This window comes from Falco biarmicus, chromosome 4, assembly GCF_023638135.1.
Source record: "Falco biarmicus isolate bFalBia1 chromosome 4, bFalBia1.pri, whole genome shotgun sequence".
Lineage (NCBI taxonomy): Eukaryota > Metazoa > Chordata > Aves > Falconiformes > Falconidae > Falco > Falco biarmicus.
The window spans coordinates 84,410,751-84,426,652 of NC_079291.1; the positions used below are offsets into that span (position 1 = coordinate 84,410,751).

The window sequence follows — 15,902 nt, forward strand, 5'->3', positions numbered from 1 at the left end:
AAACCCTATCATTAATTTCTCTGCAAACACATGCAAGAAAAGCTACGGCAAAGTGTTGCTGCTCTTCCCCTGTCCCTCCAAACCGGCCCGGCAGAAGCCAGCATGACATTCCGGATCAAAGCCAGCCTCAGCTTTGACAGGCTGCAGCTTTGTTTTTGATTTCCCTGTCAGCCTAGAGGGGAGATACCGTGCCAGCTTCTTTACCTTAAACTAATTATAGAAAATATGCCTCCAGTTTGCTCCTGAGCTATTCCCCAAGTTGAAGGCTGTGCTGCGCCATACACATTTGCAGGCAGAAAAGTCAGAGGTCAAGGTAAATGCACATACCAACATAATGAGTGACTAATTTTAAATAGTGTTTATATAAGCCCCAGAAGGACTGCGGAAGATATTTTCTCAGGCACATTTCCATTCCCAGGGTATAGTTTCAGGCACAGATCATCAGCACATAAAGGATGCTGACGCAGGAGCTGCTATCACGGATGGCACCAAGAGCGACCAGCACGTGTCCCCGGCACTCCTGGAGAGAACGATGTTGCATTGTCCTCCTGTCATTAACTCTCTGGCTTGATGGCTAATTCCCTGACCCAGACATATGATGCTCCAAGGATCTTTACAGACAGCCAGAAAGTCAGCGCTGCTTTGGAGCAGAAAGTCCTGCACCCAGCAGGTGGGATGGGAAACACGATTTCCTTTGAATCAGTCCTGTTGGGTTTCAGTGCCTGGGGACCAAGGGCGGTATAAAGCAGAGCTTCCCAACATCTCAAAAAGCATCTTAAAAAATAAAACAAACAAACAAACAAAAAAAGAAAAAACCAAACCAACCCAAGCATCCTTTCAAGTCTCACTGTTGGCAGCTCTTTCTAAAGTTTGCTGATGCAGTAGAAATTGTCTGGCCTTGAAAGACGCGCACCGTTTGCCACTAATCATCAGGCTTTTACACGCTACAGGTAATCCCGAAGGAACAAAAGGCATCGGGTGTTGCACCGGAGTTAAGAAAACCTCCCCACGCCTCAGTGCCGGAACGTCACCCTGCGACAGGGGAGGGAAACAGGGGCAAAGCCAAGGCACTTGCTGCAGGTGCAGGTACACTGGGGGCCAGGGACAAGGATGGCTCTCACCTCTCCCCACAGCCTCCTGCCGGTGGGGTGGGCTGGCTTGAATACGTGGAAGAGCACAGCAGTGAGCTCAAGCGGTGCCCTACCGATGCGGGGGTCCCACTCCCCACCCTTCCCCTGCCAACAGCCAGCATCTCCCGAGGCCGCTTTGGTTAAGGCTGGGTCCCCAGCGCAGCCGGGGGGACTGGGGAAGAGCCGCTTTGCCCTGAGTGGAAAAAGGGGAACGTCCCATTTAGGGTCGGCCAGGAGTTATTTTATAGGCGTGTGTTGGAGAGTTAGAAAAAAATTAATGGCTTCACTTGCCCCAAAAGAAGAGCTGCTGCCTAACCAAGGGGAGGGGGTGACTTTCACGGGATACCCCTTCCCCTCTGAGCAGAGAAAAGCCCGTGCCCCAGCTGGCCATGCTGTCCCAGCACCACGCTGCCTGATGCCCACTGCACCTCAGCACCTGGCCGGGAATTGCAGCAGCTTCCCTGGTCAAGGCTGCCCCAAGCCCGGGATGCACTTGCCTTTCCACGAGGTGCACATCCCACGGGAGAGCCCCACGTGCCTGAGGACATGCAGCCTGGAAACTCTGCTGCAGCTCTGTTTTTTAAACAAAGCCTTTGAACAAATCCAATCGGAAAGGGAACAGGGTCATCCTTCTCATCCCCTCGGATGGCGCTTGGGGACGATCAACCACCAATACTGCGCAGGGCTCATCTCCAGTGGTGCAGGATGTCACCCCAACGGTGCCACCAGGGCTGGGCGGGAGGGAGACTGATGCAAGAGAGAAGGGTGCAACCTCCTGGTACCCAGCAAGGGATCTGGGAGGCCGATGTCCCCGCTGCCACCTCCGGGGCTCCCACCCACACCCGGCCTCTGTGCACCAGCCAGATAACACCGCACGGCCGGCTCTGCCAGCAGCTCCAGGAGGATGTCACCGCCCAGTTACATTCCAGTTTTATTTTTAGGTTACCTGCATAACCCTGAGGGCTGGAAAAAACGTTTGATTTTGTGTTTTGTTCCCAGGTGGCAGCTTGCTATCCAGCCCTGCGACGATGGAGCACACAGGCTCCCCTCCGAGCAACCACATGTAAGCAGAGACCAGGCTTGCTTTACGAAGCTGAAAAGCACCAGCTAGCTGGTATTTGCACTATGCCGTTATAGGACAAGCTACATACATGCCAAGAGTTGTGCTGCTTTGCACCACAACTTGTGCAAAACCCTGGTGCAAAGGTGGTTATGGACAGAGAGGCACCTCTTCGGAGCAGGCGCCGCGGGGCGGGCAGAGCGCTCGCTGGGAGCGGTGCCACAGGGCTGCACGCTCCTCCTTTGCATCCATTGCTCCAACTGGATTTTCTCCCCCAAAAAGCAGCAGCGAGAGGCTGTACCTCCTCAAAGCTCATCTGCGCAATGCCAACGTGGACCCACCAAGGGTAGGCTGGGGTGAGGGGGTGGGATAATGCTTGGGATGGGCAATTAACACAACCCACAGCTCATCAGGAACCACGAAGCTGGGCAGCACACGAGCCTGGCCAGCCTGCAGGGTGCACGGCCAGTGTGAAACCTTTGGCCACCAGCCATCTCGTGGGACTAGCACGGGCTGGAGACACTGGCGTGCAGCCATGAGACAAAGATCTGGAAGCAATCCCAGCCCCAACACCTTACTTGTCAGCAGAAGGCAAAGGAGACAGTGCTTAGAGAAAAGCAGAGAGCATGCTAACATAAAAAAACCAAACTCGGAGAAAAAGGAAGAGGCAGAGGCACTGTCACTTGTACCTATCTCCCTGGCAGGGGTACCCAGCCCTCCCCACAGCGATGCTCCTCCCTTTGATTTCTCATCCCATAGGTGAAGCCATGAAAAAACATCTGTTTGGAATTGATGTGACCGGCTGTTGACAGTTTCCTGATGGGAGAGAAAACTCAAACTCTTTTTGGAATAGATCAGCTTGACAGGAGGCACGAGGTCAGGTAGTGGGATAGGAAAAGAGTCATTTGACTTTTTGTCAGCTGTAACTCAACTCCAGAGTCAACACACTTTTTCTATCCAAATTGGCACAATTCAAGTACTTCCAGGTGCCCCCAAAACTCTGTAAACTCAGCAAGAGAGCAAAGTATTCCCCCTCTGCTTCTAATGCAATGCCTTAAATAAAAAATATTAGCTTTCTACCACCCTCCCTCCAATTTATTTTGGGCAGGGATAGAATGATTTCATCTCTGCAAATGATGTAAGACCACAGGCACCTGCTCTGAAAATGAAATTTATGGAGCAGGGTAGGGGGGAAATCCAAGGAAGGCCTCAAAGTCCACAGCCACCTGCTCTGGGAGAGGCGCAGAAACAAGAGACCAACCCAGGTGCTTCCCTGGCCCAGAGGCTTCAGGCAGGACTTTCCTGAAACCAGCATCTGCGCTGGGGAACAGGGCAGGCAGCTGGCTCAGATGGCTCGCAGTGACGTTACCCTCCAGGACCTGGAGTGCTTTCCCTCTCCTGGGATGTCCCAGCGATGCCATCACAGCTCGGGCAGCCAAAGCCTGTGCACCTTCAGAGGAAAACCTCTGATCTCCGGCAGTGACCTGGCATTGCATCTCCAGGGTGGAGGAGCGGGGTAAGCCTTCAATCATTTCTTCCAAAGCTCAGTGCCCCTCCAGCAGCTCAAAGAAAGAAGCAGGCAAGCACTGTGGTACACCGTCCTACGGCTCCTGCTGTCCCACACCAATTCTTTGCTCTTTTTGGTGTATCTTCAGTGCCACCCCTCTTCCCTGCCTCTCACCCTCTCCCCTCCCCACTCCAGGGAACCAACAAAAGACACAAATGCGAAGGGCTTATCATGCCAGAGAGCTGGCGCAAAGTAGACACAGCCAGTTCAAGTCCACGGTTTGTCCACTGAGGTTTTCCAAGAGAGAAATCCACCCCCATCACAAGGTGAAGGGGGAACCAGGATGTTTCCCAAAGCTTGGATGAGGCAAAGAAAAACCACAGGCTGAGAGCAGCCAGGGTATACAGAGACTGTCCAATTCCCCTCAGGCCAGCACTCAGCCCTGTCTCCACAAAAAGCCTGTTACCACACTCAAACCTCAGCACCCAGCTGAAAAGCATCAGTCTTAACCACTAATGATGCTCCCAAGTCAAGAGAGGTGGCAGGTGACCCGTTTGGTCCCCATAACCTGCTTGCAACAGGGCTGGGAGTAAGGGCTGATGTAGCCAGGGGAGAGCTGGCTCCTGAGAGCCCCAGGAGGGCTCAGGGCAGCAAGCCGGACCCGCAGTCCCCTTTCCTGGCATTAGCCACGCCACCCCTCTGAGCAACGCTGCACCCCTCCTGCCCTCCCACCGCTGCTCCTCTGCCCCAGAGGACAGGCTACATCCACATTCCCAGAACGAGTCCCACATCCAGCTGGTCCATGAGATCAGCTCCTGCTGCTCACTGGTTTAGGAAGTTAAAGATACATAGATATACATATACACACCTTATAAAGACAGATAAGTAAAAGAGCACAACGTACTTGCTAAGCTCCACGTTTTGCAGAAATCACCTGCAAACATTTCTCCTTTGTTCCTCCAAACTCCCTGCTGCAAAGCTCAGAAATCTGCACCTCCCATTATAGGCTGGACCACCAGCACGCTGAAAGCCCCGCTGCCCAGTACCACCCTGCACCGCCCCCTCCTCCCTGTGGGCTCTTATCTGAGGCTGCACCAGCTCTGCATGGGGAAAACACCTATTTTGTGGCAGATTTATCCAGTACCCACAGGACAGCTTTGATTCATGCCTGCAAAAGGCAGAGGCTCCACAGGCAACGTGCCCGCAGCTCACCACCGTGGTCCCACACAGCCACCAGTAAGAAAGGCACAGCCTCACTCCACTGGTCCCTTTGGGTGGGCTTTTTCCCCACCCCCTTTCTTCACTCCTCACCTACCTCTCTCAAGTCCACCTATTGCACTGCAATTTTGCAATGTTCAGGGGAAGTGAGCACTGCAGGCTTTTCCTGGTAAAGCCGGATTAAAGAGCTGTCACTCCATCCCAGGAAGCCAGAGGTGTCTGCAGACGGGCCAGTCCCAATGCATCTGGCTCACGTCCCAGTTCAAGAGCTTGCAGGCTGTGACTCAGTGCAGTTCAGCCTGCAGCTTCTCGTAGGGCACGCTCAGGGCTTCTAAGAACCGTTTCCATTTAAATAAGAAGTAATGCATTTTTTACAACCCCCTCTACCCCTGAAGAGTGAGCCTCACATCAGCATTTTGGGGAAAGGAGCAGTGCTCTGCAGGGCAGCACATGAAACGACAAGGAGAGGAGCCGGAAAGAGACATGTGAAACGTCAAACCTGTTTGAGATAAAGGGAAACACACGCTGGCTCCCTTCCCCGAGATGGTTACAAGCAGTTTCCCTCGCTGAGCTGCAACTGTAAAACCCCATGGGGAAATCTGCAATTACCGAACGTGAAATTCTTTGTGGGTCCAAAATTAAGGGTAAACTCCTGCAGCAACCTGGAATGTACACAAAGAAATCACATGAACGGGAGAGATGCTGGAGGAAAAGCCAAGTTGTTTTCTAGCACCTGAGCAAAGCACACACAGAGCTGATAAGAGTTTCAATTAAAATTCACTCACAATTTCTGCCTGGTAGTTTCTAGAGGCACCTCCTCCAGCCTCCACTTCACTCTCACCACCCAGGCATCCTTCAAGAAACCAGGCAGGGGCAGGTGTAATTAATACCTGCAAAAAGCTTCTTTTGGGCAAGCGAGCAGCACCTGCAGAGCACAAGAGGCAGCACAGCCACAGCACAGCCCTGCAGGGACCCTGCGCTCAGAGGACAACCCCAGCCCCGGCCGGTGCCAGCCATCCTCCAGCACCTGGTCCTCACCGCTGATGGAGGCATCGATGCTCAGAGCCAAGCAATCGCAGGGATCAACTAAAAACCTGGGGGAAGCAGGCTGCAGATCCTAACGAAGAGTGAACACAGGGGGTTGTACAAGCAGCAGATCTAAAACACCCACCGCATCCTCCTTTTTTTGGCAACAGGCAGGTGCTTCCAGCCTTAAGGAAAATGGGTGCTGCCAAGAGAGACAGACGGAGCACAGCACGGAGGCTGGTACAGGTCCATGCTGGTCCCCCAGCAGCATCATCGCCCGCCTCCCACCCCCCCGGCACTCACATCCTCCTTTCTGCACAGTTGCATCCTTTTTTTTCTGACCACTGAGCTCTTGCCCAAGGGGATGGCAGCTGACAAGGAGCATCGTGGGTGAGCCGGGTTCAGATTCGGCACAGGGTGGATGATTCTAGCTGTGGGGAGACCAGGGAAACCTCGAAAGCCAGCTGAGCACACGTGCACGCACACCAAGATGTCTTGCACTGCCCTGCCCTGTGCTGGCAGGGGTTTTCTGGGTGCAGACGCGGGGGTTTACAACAGGCACATGGGGCTGGGCCCGTCACCTACCCCCAAGCACCTTTTAAAAGAAGTGCTTGGAAGATGACAAAGAGCAGCCGAAGCAACATATTAGCACGAGATCATTTCATCCTTGGCTGAGGTGCAACTTGGCAGCGTGTCAGCAGAGAAACCAAGCGGTCGGCAGTGGCAGGGGATTTTTAACTATGCAGAGCAGCTTTCTTAAAAAGCCATGATGCTGAGCACATCTGGCTTTCAGAAAAAGAGCCACGTCATTTTTAGTGATGAGTTGCGAAGGCATCCTCACGTCTTCAGGACAACACACCCCCTTCAGCCGTGCCCAGCCGCAGGGCGCACGTTCCGGACTGATTCAGAGGGACTGTCCTCGGAGCTGCACGCTCTGCTGCTCCATCGCCTCCCTCGCAAGCCTCAACTTTCCACTCTGCCACCAAGTAAACCAAGATCTCCATCCTACAGCAAAAAACACCTCCACCATGCAGCATATTGGCCCTTTGCTACCTTTAATAGGAAACAGTCTCCTGCAGGGAGAGATGCACGAAGCAGGAGAGGACCTCTGCTCCAGCTATGGCAAATGCCCTCCAGCAAGCTGCAGCAGGATGCTGCCAGCTCCAAGGGCTGCTGTTAAATTGCACCAGTAAAGACAGCCAGGGCCATGGCACCTGACCCACCGCAGCCAGCTCCTGCTGCAGCACACACAAGCTGCTTCACCAGCCGACCCTGCCAGATTCAGACTAGGAGGGAATTTACACGCACGCACCACAACGCAGTATCTCGCTGGCCTGCAAGCCCAGACAAGCTGACACTCCCTAGATAACCTCGTCATCCTCCCCTAAACCACCCCCAGCCTGTCCACGTAACCAGCCCTGTGTGTTTATGATCTGTCAGACACATGACTGTCACCTGCCAAGCCCTGCAGACGAGCTTCCTCCCCTCCTGTCCCTCTGCCCTGCACCGCAGTCCCACCAGCACACGGTAAGGAAGGACGTGGCTCTTGGCACTGCCAAAGAGATGCCGGCAGGACCCCATCCCTGCTGCGGGGTTTTATACATTCCTCGTTAGAAATCTCCGAGACCTTTATGGGATCAAAATCCAATCGTTAAAAGCTGCTTTTAATTTTCCTAAAAGATAAGACAGGTGCTATCCAGGCAGCAGAGCACAAACACTCTGTGCCAAGCGGCACTCGGTGCCCAAAGGGCAGCTCCCAGGGAGGAGAGGGTCCAAGCACCACTGTCATCATCAGAGAGGTTCATCCGATACAAGCCCTTTGGCCGATGCCAGTGCCAAACCACAGCTAAGGTTAGCAGCCTCTGATGGGAAATTACTTGTATTGAGCACTCTAGAGGTTTCTTCCTTTCCAAAACTAGATTTTTCTTTGGTGGTGGTGTGGGGTGAGGAAGGGTGGATGCTCTACAAACAACTTCTGGTAAGTTTTGTCTCCTCCTCATCCTGCCTCCTCTTCCACTCAAGTTATGTTTTTAACGGAATTTTTTTTATAAAAAAAAGGAAAAAAACAGGCATCTCACTTGAAATAATGAAATTAAGGCTTAGAGCATGGGACAGACCTAGCTCAGCAGTGATGCTCCCAGAGCACGGCGCAGGCAGGAGGATGGAGGCTGTGGCAGCCTGGTGGGCGTCGGACCCTCCCCAGCCCTTCCTGCACCCTGCCAGCACCCAGAGAAAGAGGCAACAGGCAGGCCATCACCCTCACGCTGCTCCTTCCCTCCCCACGTTGCTTCCAGGGCCAGGGCAGACATCCCACAGCACCACACAGCTCCCCGAGGTCACAACACTCACATTTCAAAGAAACCAAACTCCAGCACTGGATGTTTAAAAGCAAGATCGGGTGTCTTTTTACACAATCTGGCTTAATTTGCCCAAAAGCCTTTGGACTGGCTGTAGTAATTCCTGGAAGCAACCTCCTGACCCCCAGCTGAGCAGGATGCTCACAGCTGTCCCTTCTAACCTTAAAGCCCCAGGCTCAAGCCATTCCTCCTTTCCCCCTGCGTTAGATCTAGCAGCACACAAGGGCAACCATGCCACACAGAAGAGCCCACCAGCCTCCAGGGCTCAAAAGGGATGTGCTCTTCCAAAGTGCTATCCAACCTCTCTTCCAGCAGGCCAACAGAGCAGACAGTGTGCAAAGAAGCCCCGTGATATTATGCCTGTGGATTAATTAAGTCACATGGACAACGCAGCACAGGATTAGTGAGGGGAAGGATGCTGGAGAGTGTCCACCTCCCCACTGCCTTCATCCCAGTGCAGGTCCAGAACCTCCCCCAGCATTAGGCAGCGATTCCCTCCTTTCCCTACCCCCTGGGACCACGAGACCCCCAAATCCTTCCCTTCAGCCACACCATAACCCCCTGCATCCCGCACAGGCAGCAGCTCTGCTCCAGCCTTTCACTGGTCAGAGAAGCGGCTGCAAGAGAAAGGTCCAGGCAGGGAGCCCTGTCCCAGCTCCAGAACAGGGAGCACAGACCTGGACCCACCACAAACTGAGGCCAGTTGGGGCCACAAGACACTACACTGTGGTATCTGAGACAGCTGCAGTCCTGCACGGTAATTACAGTATTCCTTGGGGCAATGAACTTTTAAACTCACAACGCTGCCACAAAATCAGTGCAGCATCATCGCCACACAGATAAGGGGCTGTGGGGAGATGGGGTATCTCCCAGGTTAAAAGAAAGAACTGGAAACTTCATTTCCACCATAAAAATCCTCTCTGCCCTCTCCCTGACTTAAAATCCCTAGCTAACACTTGACCTGTGCTACAGAGTTCTGTCAGCAAAAGAGGCGGTGGGTAGATCTAGCTCCATACATACCCACAAGCAGTCCTGAGTCATGCCAGTGAAACCCCAAACTTTTTTTTGGTAAAATCACCTCCCCAGCCAACGCAAGTTCCTCTCCCAGCTCCATCCGCAGCGCACAGCCTGCCCAGGCAGTGCCTTATTCACACCAGTGAAAACCATCTTCCACCCAAAAACCCACAGAGCCCCACATCCGCGGCAGCAGCTTCTTGGGTCACAAAATCACCAGGACCAGAAACCCGCACCCATTCCCAGGCCCCCAAAGGGAAGCTCTACAAAGCCCATAGGAGTTTCCCCCAGCATCGACCACCTTTGCAAACAACGGGGGCAAAGCAAACTCCAGCTCAACCCTGGACTGCAGCCTGGAGCTGGAAAATAAAAGCAGCCGCCTTCAGGGAGAAGCATTATCCACTGAAACAAAGCAGGGGAGCATCCTTCCACAGAGAGAAACGGATTGCTGAAGCACGGCTAAATATTATTATGTCCAACATGGTATTTTCCAGGCGCCCACTGTTATGCTAGCAGATAGCAGCACAGGGAGGAGGGCAAAGCGCTGTGCTCTCTCTGACTGTTATAATTAATTGGATGCAAGCTCTGTGATGCTTCAACTTAAAATAAAAACCTGGCTCTGGGGGATCAGAGCTCCTACCCCTGCCAGCCCCCCGCTCACGCACACCCAGGGGACACCAGGCTGGTGGCTGCTCTGCCCGGATGAGACAGCAGCCCGAAGCCAAAGCCCTGCTTCTGCAGGTCACAGCCCCAGTGTATTTTCAGCAGAACTGCCTTTTTTTTAGGGGGGTGGCGGCAGGAGATGTGCGAATGGCACCCGAGACAGTACAGGATTCACAGACGACTGAATTGCATAACGGTGGAGAGCTCCAGCGGAGGGCACAGCCAGGGCACAGGAGGGACGCGTCCCCACCGCTTATTTACCTACCCAGAATAGACACACCACCAGAACAAGTACCAGTTCATCCCCAGGTTCTGGCATGTCTCACCACTGATTTTTCTGAGCCTCCCCAGAAACACAGCCTGGCTCTCCCAACAGCACCCATCTTCCTGGAGGAAGATCTCTTCCCTGAAGACAAGAATTTGCTTTTGAATCACTTGGGCATCAGCGCTGGGTGAGCCCAGGGGAGGCCAAGGAGGTCTGCTGCCTCCAGACCCCGTCTGTGCCCCTTCCCTCCCTGCAGCTGCACAGCTGCTTTCTCCAGCAAACTCCCCCATTTTGGGAGACACGTGCCTCCTGCCTGTCCCTCCACGAGGGGCTTCCCCAGTTGCAGCCAACAGCCACAGCTCTTCACACGGGCTGCACACGCAGGCAGAAAATCTGCCTCCAGCTGCAGGAGAAAGGCAGCAGCCTGGATTTGTGGGCACAGTCTAACGCAGACCTGGCACCTTCCACCATGTTTCTGCATGCACCCAAAGGCTGCAAACTCCCCGGGACATCATCCTCTCCTGCTTCAACCTCTCAGACACAAGACCCCTCCCTTCACAGCATCCACAGCCAAAAAAGCTGCAGACTTCACTGCAAAATCATGCCCTGTGTTGCAATCTGCAGCGAGAGGCTGTGTCCCTTGGAAAGCTCTGCAAGGAGGACACAGGAGCAACTCAGGAGCATGCAACTCCTTCCCTCAGTGCCACCAGTTCAATGGCAAGTTCAAGGGAGCTTTGGCGATCTGAGACAACAGGGAGTTTCTGCACATTTTGGTAAACATCAGACTTGACAGCACTAGATAACACTGAAACCAAGCAAGTTTTCCCCACACACCTGATCCTGCCAGATAATTTGGATCAAGCAGATACAGGCAATGGGAAGAGGAAGAAAGCCAAAATCCCTCCTAAGCTTCACGTAATCCCCCGAAGGTGTTTATCTCACAAGCTATGTTTAGCACAGAGCAGGCAAAGCTCTCACCCAGCACCATTCCTATCGCGAGTGTCACGGCCGGCCACGCGCATCCCCAAAAACTCCCGAGGCAGGAGACAACCCCGTGACTAAGCCAAAATGACAGCAGGTGAGTTTTGGTACGCATCTATCATGGAAAATGCCAACCCGAGAGCTTCAGCGCAGCGGCCTCCATTTACAACTCTGATCAACTCACGCCCAAGAACAGAACGCAACCAGCAAAAGGAAACCCGCAACGCTTACTGAATTTCCCTAAAGAAAATCAGGGAAATTTAGCTTAAATTCTGTCCACCTGAAACGTGAGGCAGAAGGAGCTGTTTTGAGTGCTGCCAGCAGCACCTGCAGTCCCAGCAGCGGGAGCACACACTTGGACCTGCAAGCATCCCTATGCAGCACGAGGCAGCCAGCAAACCTGCTTGGAGGGCTGGCACTGCTGAGGCAGCTGCAAAACAGAGCAGAAGCACGGTGGACAGCTAGCAGGAGGAGAGAGGAGGGTTTTGAAGATGCAGATCCATTACACATGCTCAGGATCGATCCCTGTGCTGAATGCTGCCCTGACAAAAGCAAAAGAGCTCAGGTCAGGTGGGGACCCAGAGCTGCTGGGACCAGCAGAGACCAGGCGCACTCGGCACACGTGCAACACCTCCAGCAAAGGATATCAGCAGTGATGTATGAATGAACCGGTCTGCCACAACCAACAGCCCCGTGCAACCAGAAACCTGCAGCCACAGAAGGGTTCCCAACTTCCTCCGAGGAAATCACCGTGCTCCCGGGTGCTCCCGCAGGCATCGCCTTTAGCTGTCAGGCAGACCGCTTCCCCCAAAATCCTGCTGGGCCCAGCTCGGGCCCCGTCTCCCGCGGGGCATCAGTGGTCCCTCGGCCAAGCTCACCTCTTCCCTCCATGCACACATCCAGCGGTGAGGCGCAGGCAGCCCCCTGCGAACCGAGCGCGTGCTCTGGGCTCAGGTGCCCCGGTGGGAGCCTTTTTAAGAAGCCGGGTTGATCCCTTCCAACGCGGGACGGCGGCGGGAGGCATGTGCTCCTACCTGTGAGTCAGCAGCTCCGCTCAGCACCACCGTACATCGCTGCTGATTCACCCCCTGCTTACACAGCAAACAGGAAACTCAGGTCCACATTCCCTCCGGTTAAGACAGGGATCATTTCAAAAAGGGGGGGAAAATAAATGTCACGCCGAGGTGCGTTCATCTGCTCACATGGTTCCTGACTTCAAGTTTCCAGCGCATCACTCCCGAACAAGGAAAACCCCGAAAATTTTATTCCGGTGATAAGAGATGCAGCAACCGTACTCCCTGTGCTCACGGCACTGATGCAACCGGTTCCCTGGAGCACCGAGCCACCAGCGAAGCTATTTCCCCATCTCCCCGCATCCCGGCACGGCGGCGGTGCCACCCCGGGCCAATGGCGGTCACCTGGGGATGGCCACCAAGTCACCCCAGTCACGGCCACGTCTACCCACAACACCGGCGATACATGGGAACCTCCGCCAGCCACCGGCGGTGGGAAGCGCCACAGGCCGGCACCGGGGCACTGAGATCACTGCCAGGCCGCGGGCCCCGGGCTCCGCAGGGACAAGGAGGCCGGCCCCGGCCTGCCCCCCGCAGCGGGCCGGGATGAAGGCCACGCTCACCCTCGGCCGGCCACGGCGCCCACGGTGCTGCCACGGGCGTGGGCCTGGCGGGGCAGGGTCCGGCAGCCACGGGTGAAACCTGCCCGGCTTTATCGCTCCCCAGGCCGGCAGCTTCGCCCCCCCCCCCCCGGCCCCCCCGGGCCAGCACCCGCCCCGGGCCCGGCAGCGCGGCCCGCAGGCCCGGCGCAGAGGAAGCCCCAGCCAGCAGCCCACGCCCGGCCGGTTGGGCAACAACAGTCCCGCCACCGCCGGTAACGCCAGACGCCGGCCGGCCGCAGCCCCCCGTCCTCCTCCCCCGGCCCCGACGCAGGGAGCCCGCGGCCCTACCTCTGGGCAGGGACATGGCAGCGGCCCCTCGGCGCCCGGGCAGAGCGCGGCCCCGGCGGAGTGCGGCCCGGTGCGGCGGCCGCCGGGGAACAGCGGCGGGGCGGGGCTGTGACCGATAGGCTCCGCCCTCCGAGCGGCGGGATTGGTCAGAGGCGGGGAGGAGGCGTGGTCAGCTGCCGCAGCCGGGAAAAGCTTCGCGGTTCTCGGGGGCGGTTGTTGGAGGTGAAGTGACGCGGGCGGGCGGGCGGGCGAGCAGCCGAGGTGTCCCCGCCACGGCATCCGCAGGGCGGAGGTGGCCTTTGGGGCGCAGGGGTCCCCATCCTGCCCCACACCTCGCCCTACGCACTGGCACGGGGGCACGGGACTGGAAGGTTGGTTGCTGTGCAGCTGAGACCGGCCAAGCTCATCACATGTTCTGCGGGGGCCCTGCTCCCGCACGCCCCGGGTCCCACTGGTGGCCCTGGCTGAAGAGCTGGTGGGGATTTATCCCTCTCCGTGTCACCGGGGAATCACTCCCTCCTGGCCCAGCGATGTGCTGGGGCATGTGCCATGGCAAAGATGCTCCCCCAGACACTGAGCAGGGCTGCAGCTCCACAGGACACAAGTGATACAGTTGGACAAGCAAAAAGGTGGCTGCAAGTGCCATTTTCCAGCCAAAATGCTTAGTGTCATCCATACGGATACAACGGAGAGGTCGCGGGGGCAGCTGCAGGCAGCCTTGGCTGGTCCATCCCAGCCCATTCTCAGCTTCGCATTTATGGAACATTTCGGATCAGTTCAAAGGCTGGAAAACCAGCTGCAAAACCCGGGAGTCACTGCAGGAGGGAAGGAGCTGGGTGGACCAGGGGCTGCCTCTGCACCAGGACACGAATGGTCCTTTAATCCAGCAACGATGGTGTAAGGTCTGGCAGCCGCAAATTGAAGCTAGAAAAGTTCAAATGGGAAATAAATGACAGGTTTTCAATAGGGAGAACAATTACCTTCACCACCTTTCAAGTCTTTCAACACAGGCGAGGAGTCTTTCTAAAAAACCTGCACCCCAACGCAACCGCAGGGTTGTGAGCTCTGATGCAAGAGCTGCAGATGTCACTGCCCGAGCTGGGCGAGCCGGAGGTGGGAGCAGAGTGGCCCTTTCTGGCATTTCAATCTACAAATCCCTGAATCAGCCACGGGGTTTGAACTCCAACCCGGCTAGCTGAAGGGTTTTGGGCTGGGGCAGCAGTTGGGTGCACGATTCTCAGAGTGCCGTTGCAGGGCAGAGCATCGTTAGCACCTTTGGGAACGTGCAGCCGGACAGGGACCTACGAGGACCGGTGGGACCGGCTTCGACACCTGGCCTGGATGCTGGCAGCACCGAGGGTGTCATTACAAGTGCAGGGCACGACCCTGCTGTCCCCAAGTGCATTGCGTGCTGCACCACTCCTCCACCTGCATCCTCAGGCATGGCTGGAGATCGCTGCTGGCCCCGGCTGCAATTACAGGGGTGGATGAAACAGCTGCCCAGCTTTTATTCACCCATCCTGAATTGCCAGGCACTTCACAAGTGGGGGTTTGTCCCCTGCTCCAAGGTCTTCCAGTGCAGGAGTGCTGCCAAAGCACGAATGGAAACTGGGGTACACTTGGCAGCAAAATCCAACAGGGTGGGAAGGCGTGGGGCTGGGGAGGGAGCCTGTGGACCCCCGTGGGTTGCAAGGGACCAGAAGCTGCATCTGGTCACCTCCTCATCAGTGGAAGAGCATGAGGACCTCTTGGGAGCACCTCTCCTGCAACCTCACAGTGTCTGCCAGCATGGCTCCTTCTGCCAGCTCCGAGGACAGCGGCTCAGGCAGATGGAGGAGGACTCTGCTGAAGAAGTGTATCTGAAACATCAGAGGTGGCTGTAACTCTGGCTCGAGGCAGAGAGAATCCTCACAAGCAAGGGCAGAGCAAAGCATCCCGGTGGATCCAAAGCGCTTCCCAAAAATTTGCCGAGGGGGCTGGATTTTTGGCACCACTGGAAGGCTCTCTGCATTGCTGAGGTGCTGCTGTGGTGGGTTTGCAGGTTCTGGAAGGAAAGCCTGGCAGAGGGAGGGAGCATGGGTGCATCCCAGGGCCAGACCTCACTGGCCACCACTGGCCTGGCCTGGGAATGCCCCTGCAGCAGGACCAGGTGTCCCCTGCACAGCGAGCCGGGGAGGTGGCCCAGAAAGCCAGCAAGGAGCCCCTCACCTTTGTGCAAAACCTGCTTCTCCTTTCCCCTCTCCTGAGGCTTCCCAGCGAAGCCACTGGCTTACTCCTGAGCACCCCGCACGCCAGAGGCCACCAGAGCTCCCTCGCAGCTCCCAGCACGGTGCAGGATTTGGGCCCTGCCCCAGGCTCCCCCCTGCCCTCATCTTCCTCCCTGCAAAACCACTACTGTACCTGGCCCGGCTGTTTGCAGCGCGTTTGCCTCCCCCCTGCTCCCTGTGCCGGCTGTTTTGCCATTTTTATCCCCCTGCACCACTATACGGCGGAGCAACGGCTGCCTGGGAGGGGATGAGGAGAGGGAGAACCTCTCACCACCGACATTTTTTAGCCTTTCAATGAGGAGGGGGGTAAGGAAGCCCTCTCCCCTAGCAGGCACCCCTTCCCACGGGCACCCATTCCTGACGGGAGCGGGAGAGCGGGAGCCCGACGGGCACAACGCCAGCACTCGGCACCAGCCGATGGAACGGCACAGACCCAGCAGAGCGAGTGCCC

The 15,902-nt window shown here is 56.2% G+C and overlaps 1 protein-coding gene across 2 annotated transcripts in view; it reads right to left on the reverse strand.

Annotated features, from left to right (window-relative positions):
- MAP2K3 (mitogen-activated protein kinase kinase 3) overlaps positions 1-13,303 on the reverse strand; it is a 32,598-nt gene extending 19,295 nt beyond the window's left edge. Inside the window, exon 1 of one of the 2 annotated variants that reach the window (XM_056336881.1) lies at positions 13,185-13,303. In XM_056336881.1, the coding sequence (XP_056192856.1) occupies positions 13,185-13,200 (16 nt within the window). In that variant the 5' untranslated portion in view covers positions 13,201-13,303. Of the gene's footprint in view, positions 1-12,099; positions 12,128-13,184 lie in introns of those variants that run through there. The other variant, XM_056336882.1, reaches the window with a different exon arrangement.
- Between the last annotated feature and the right edge of the window lie 2,599 nt (positions 13,304-15,902).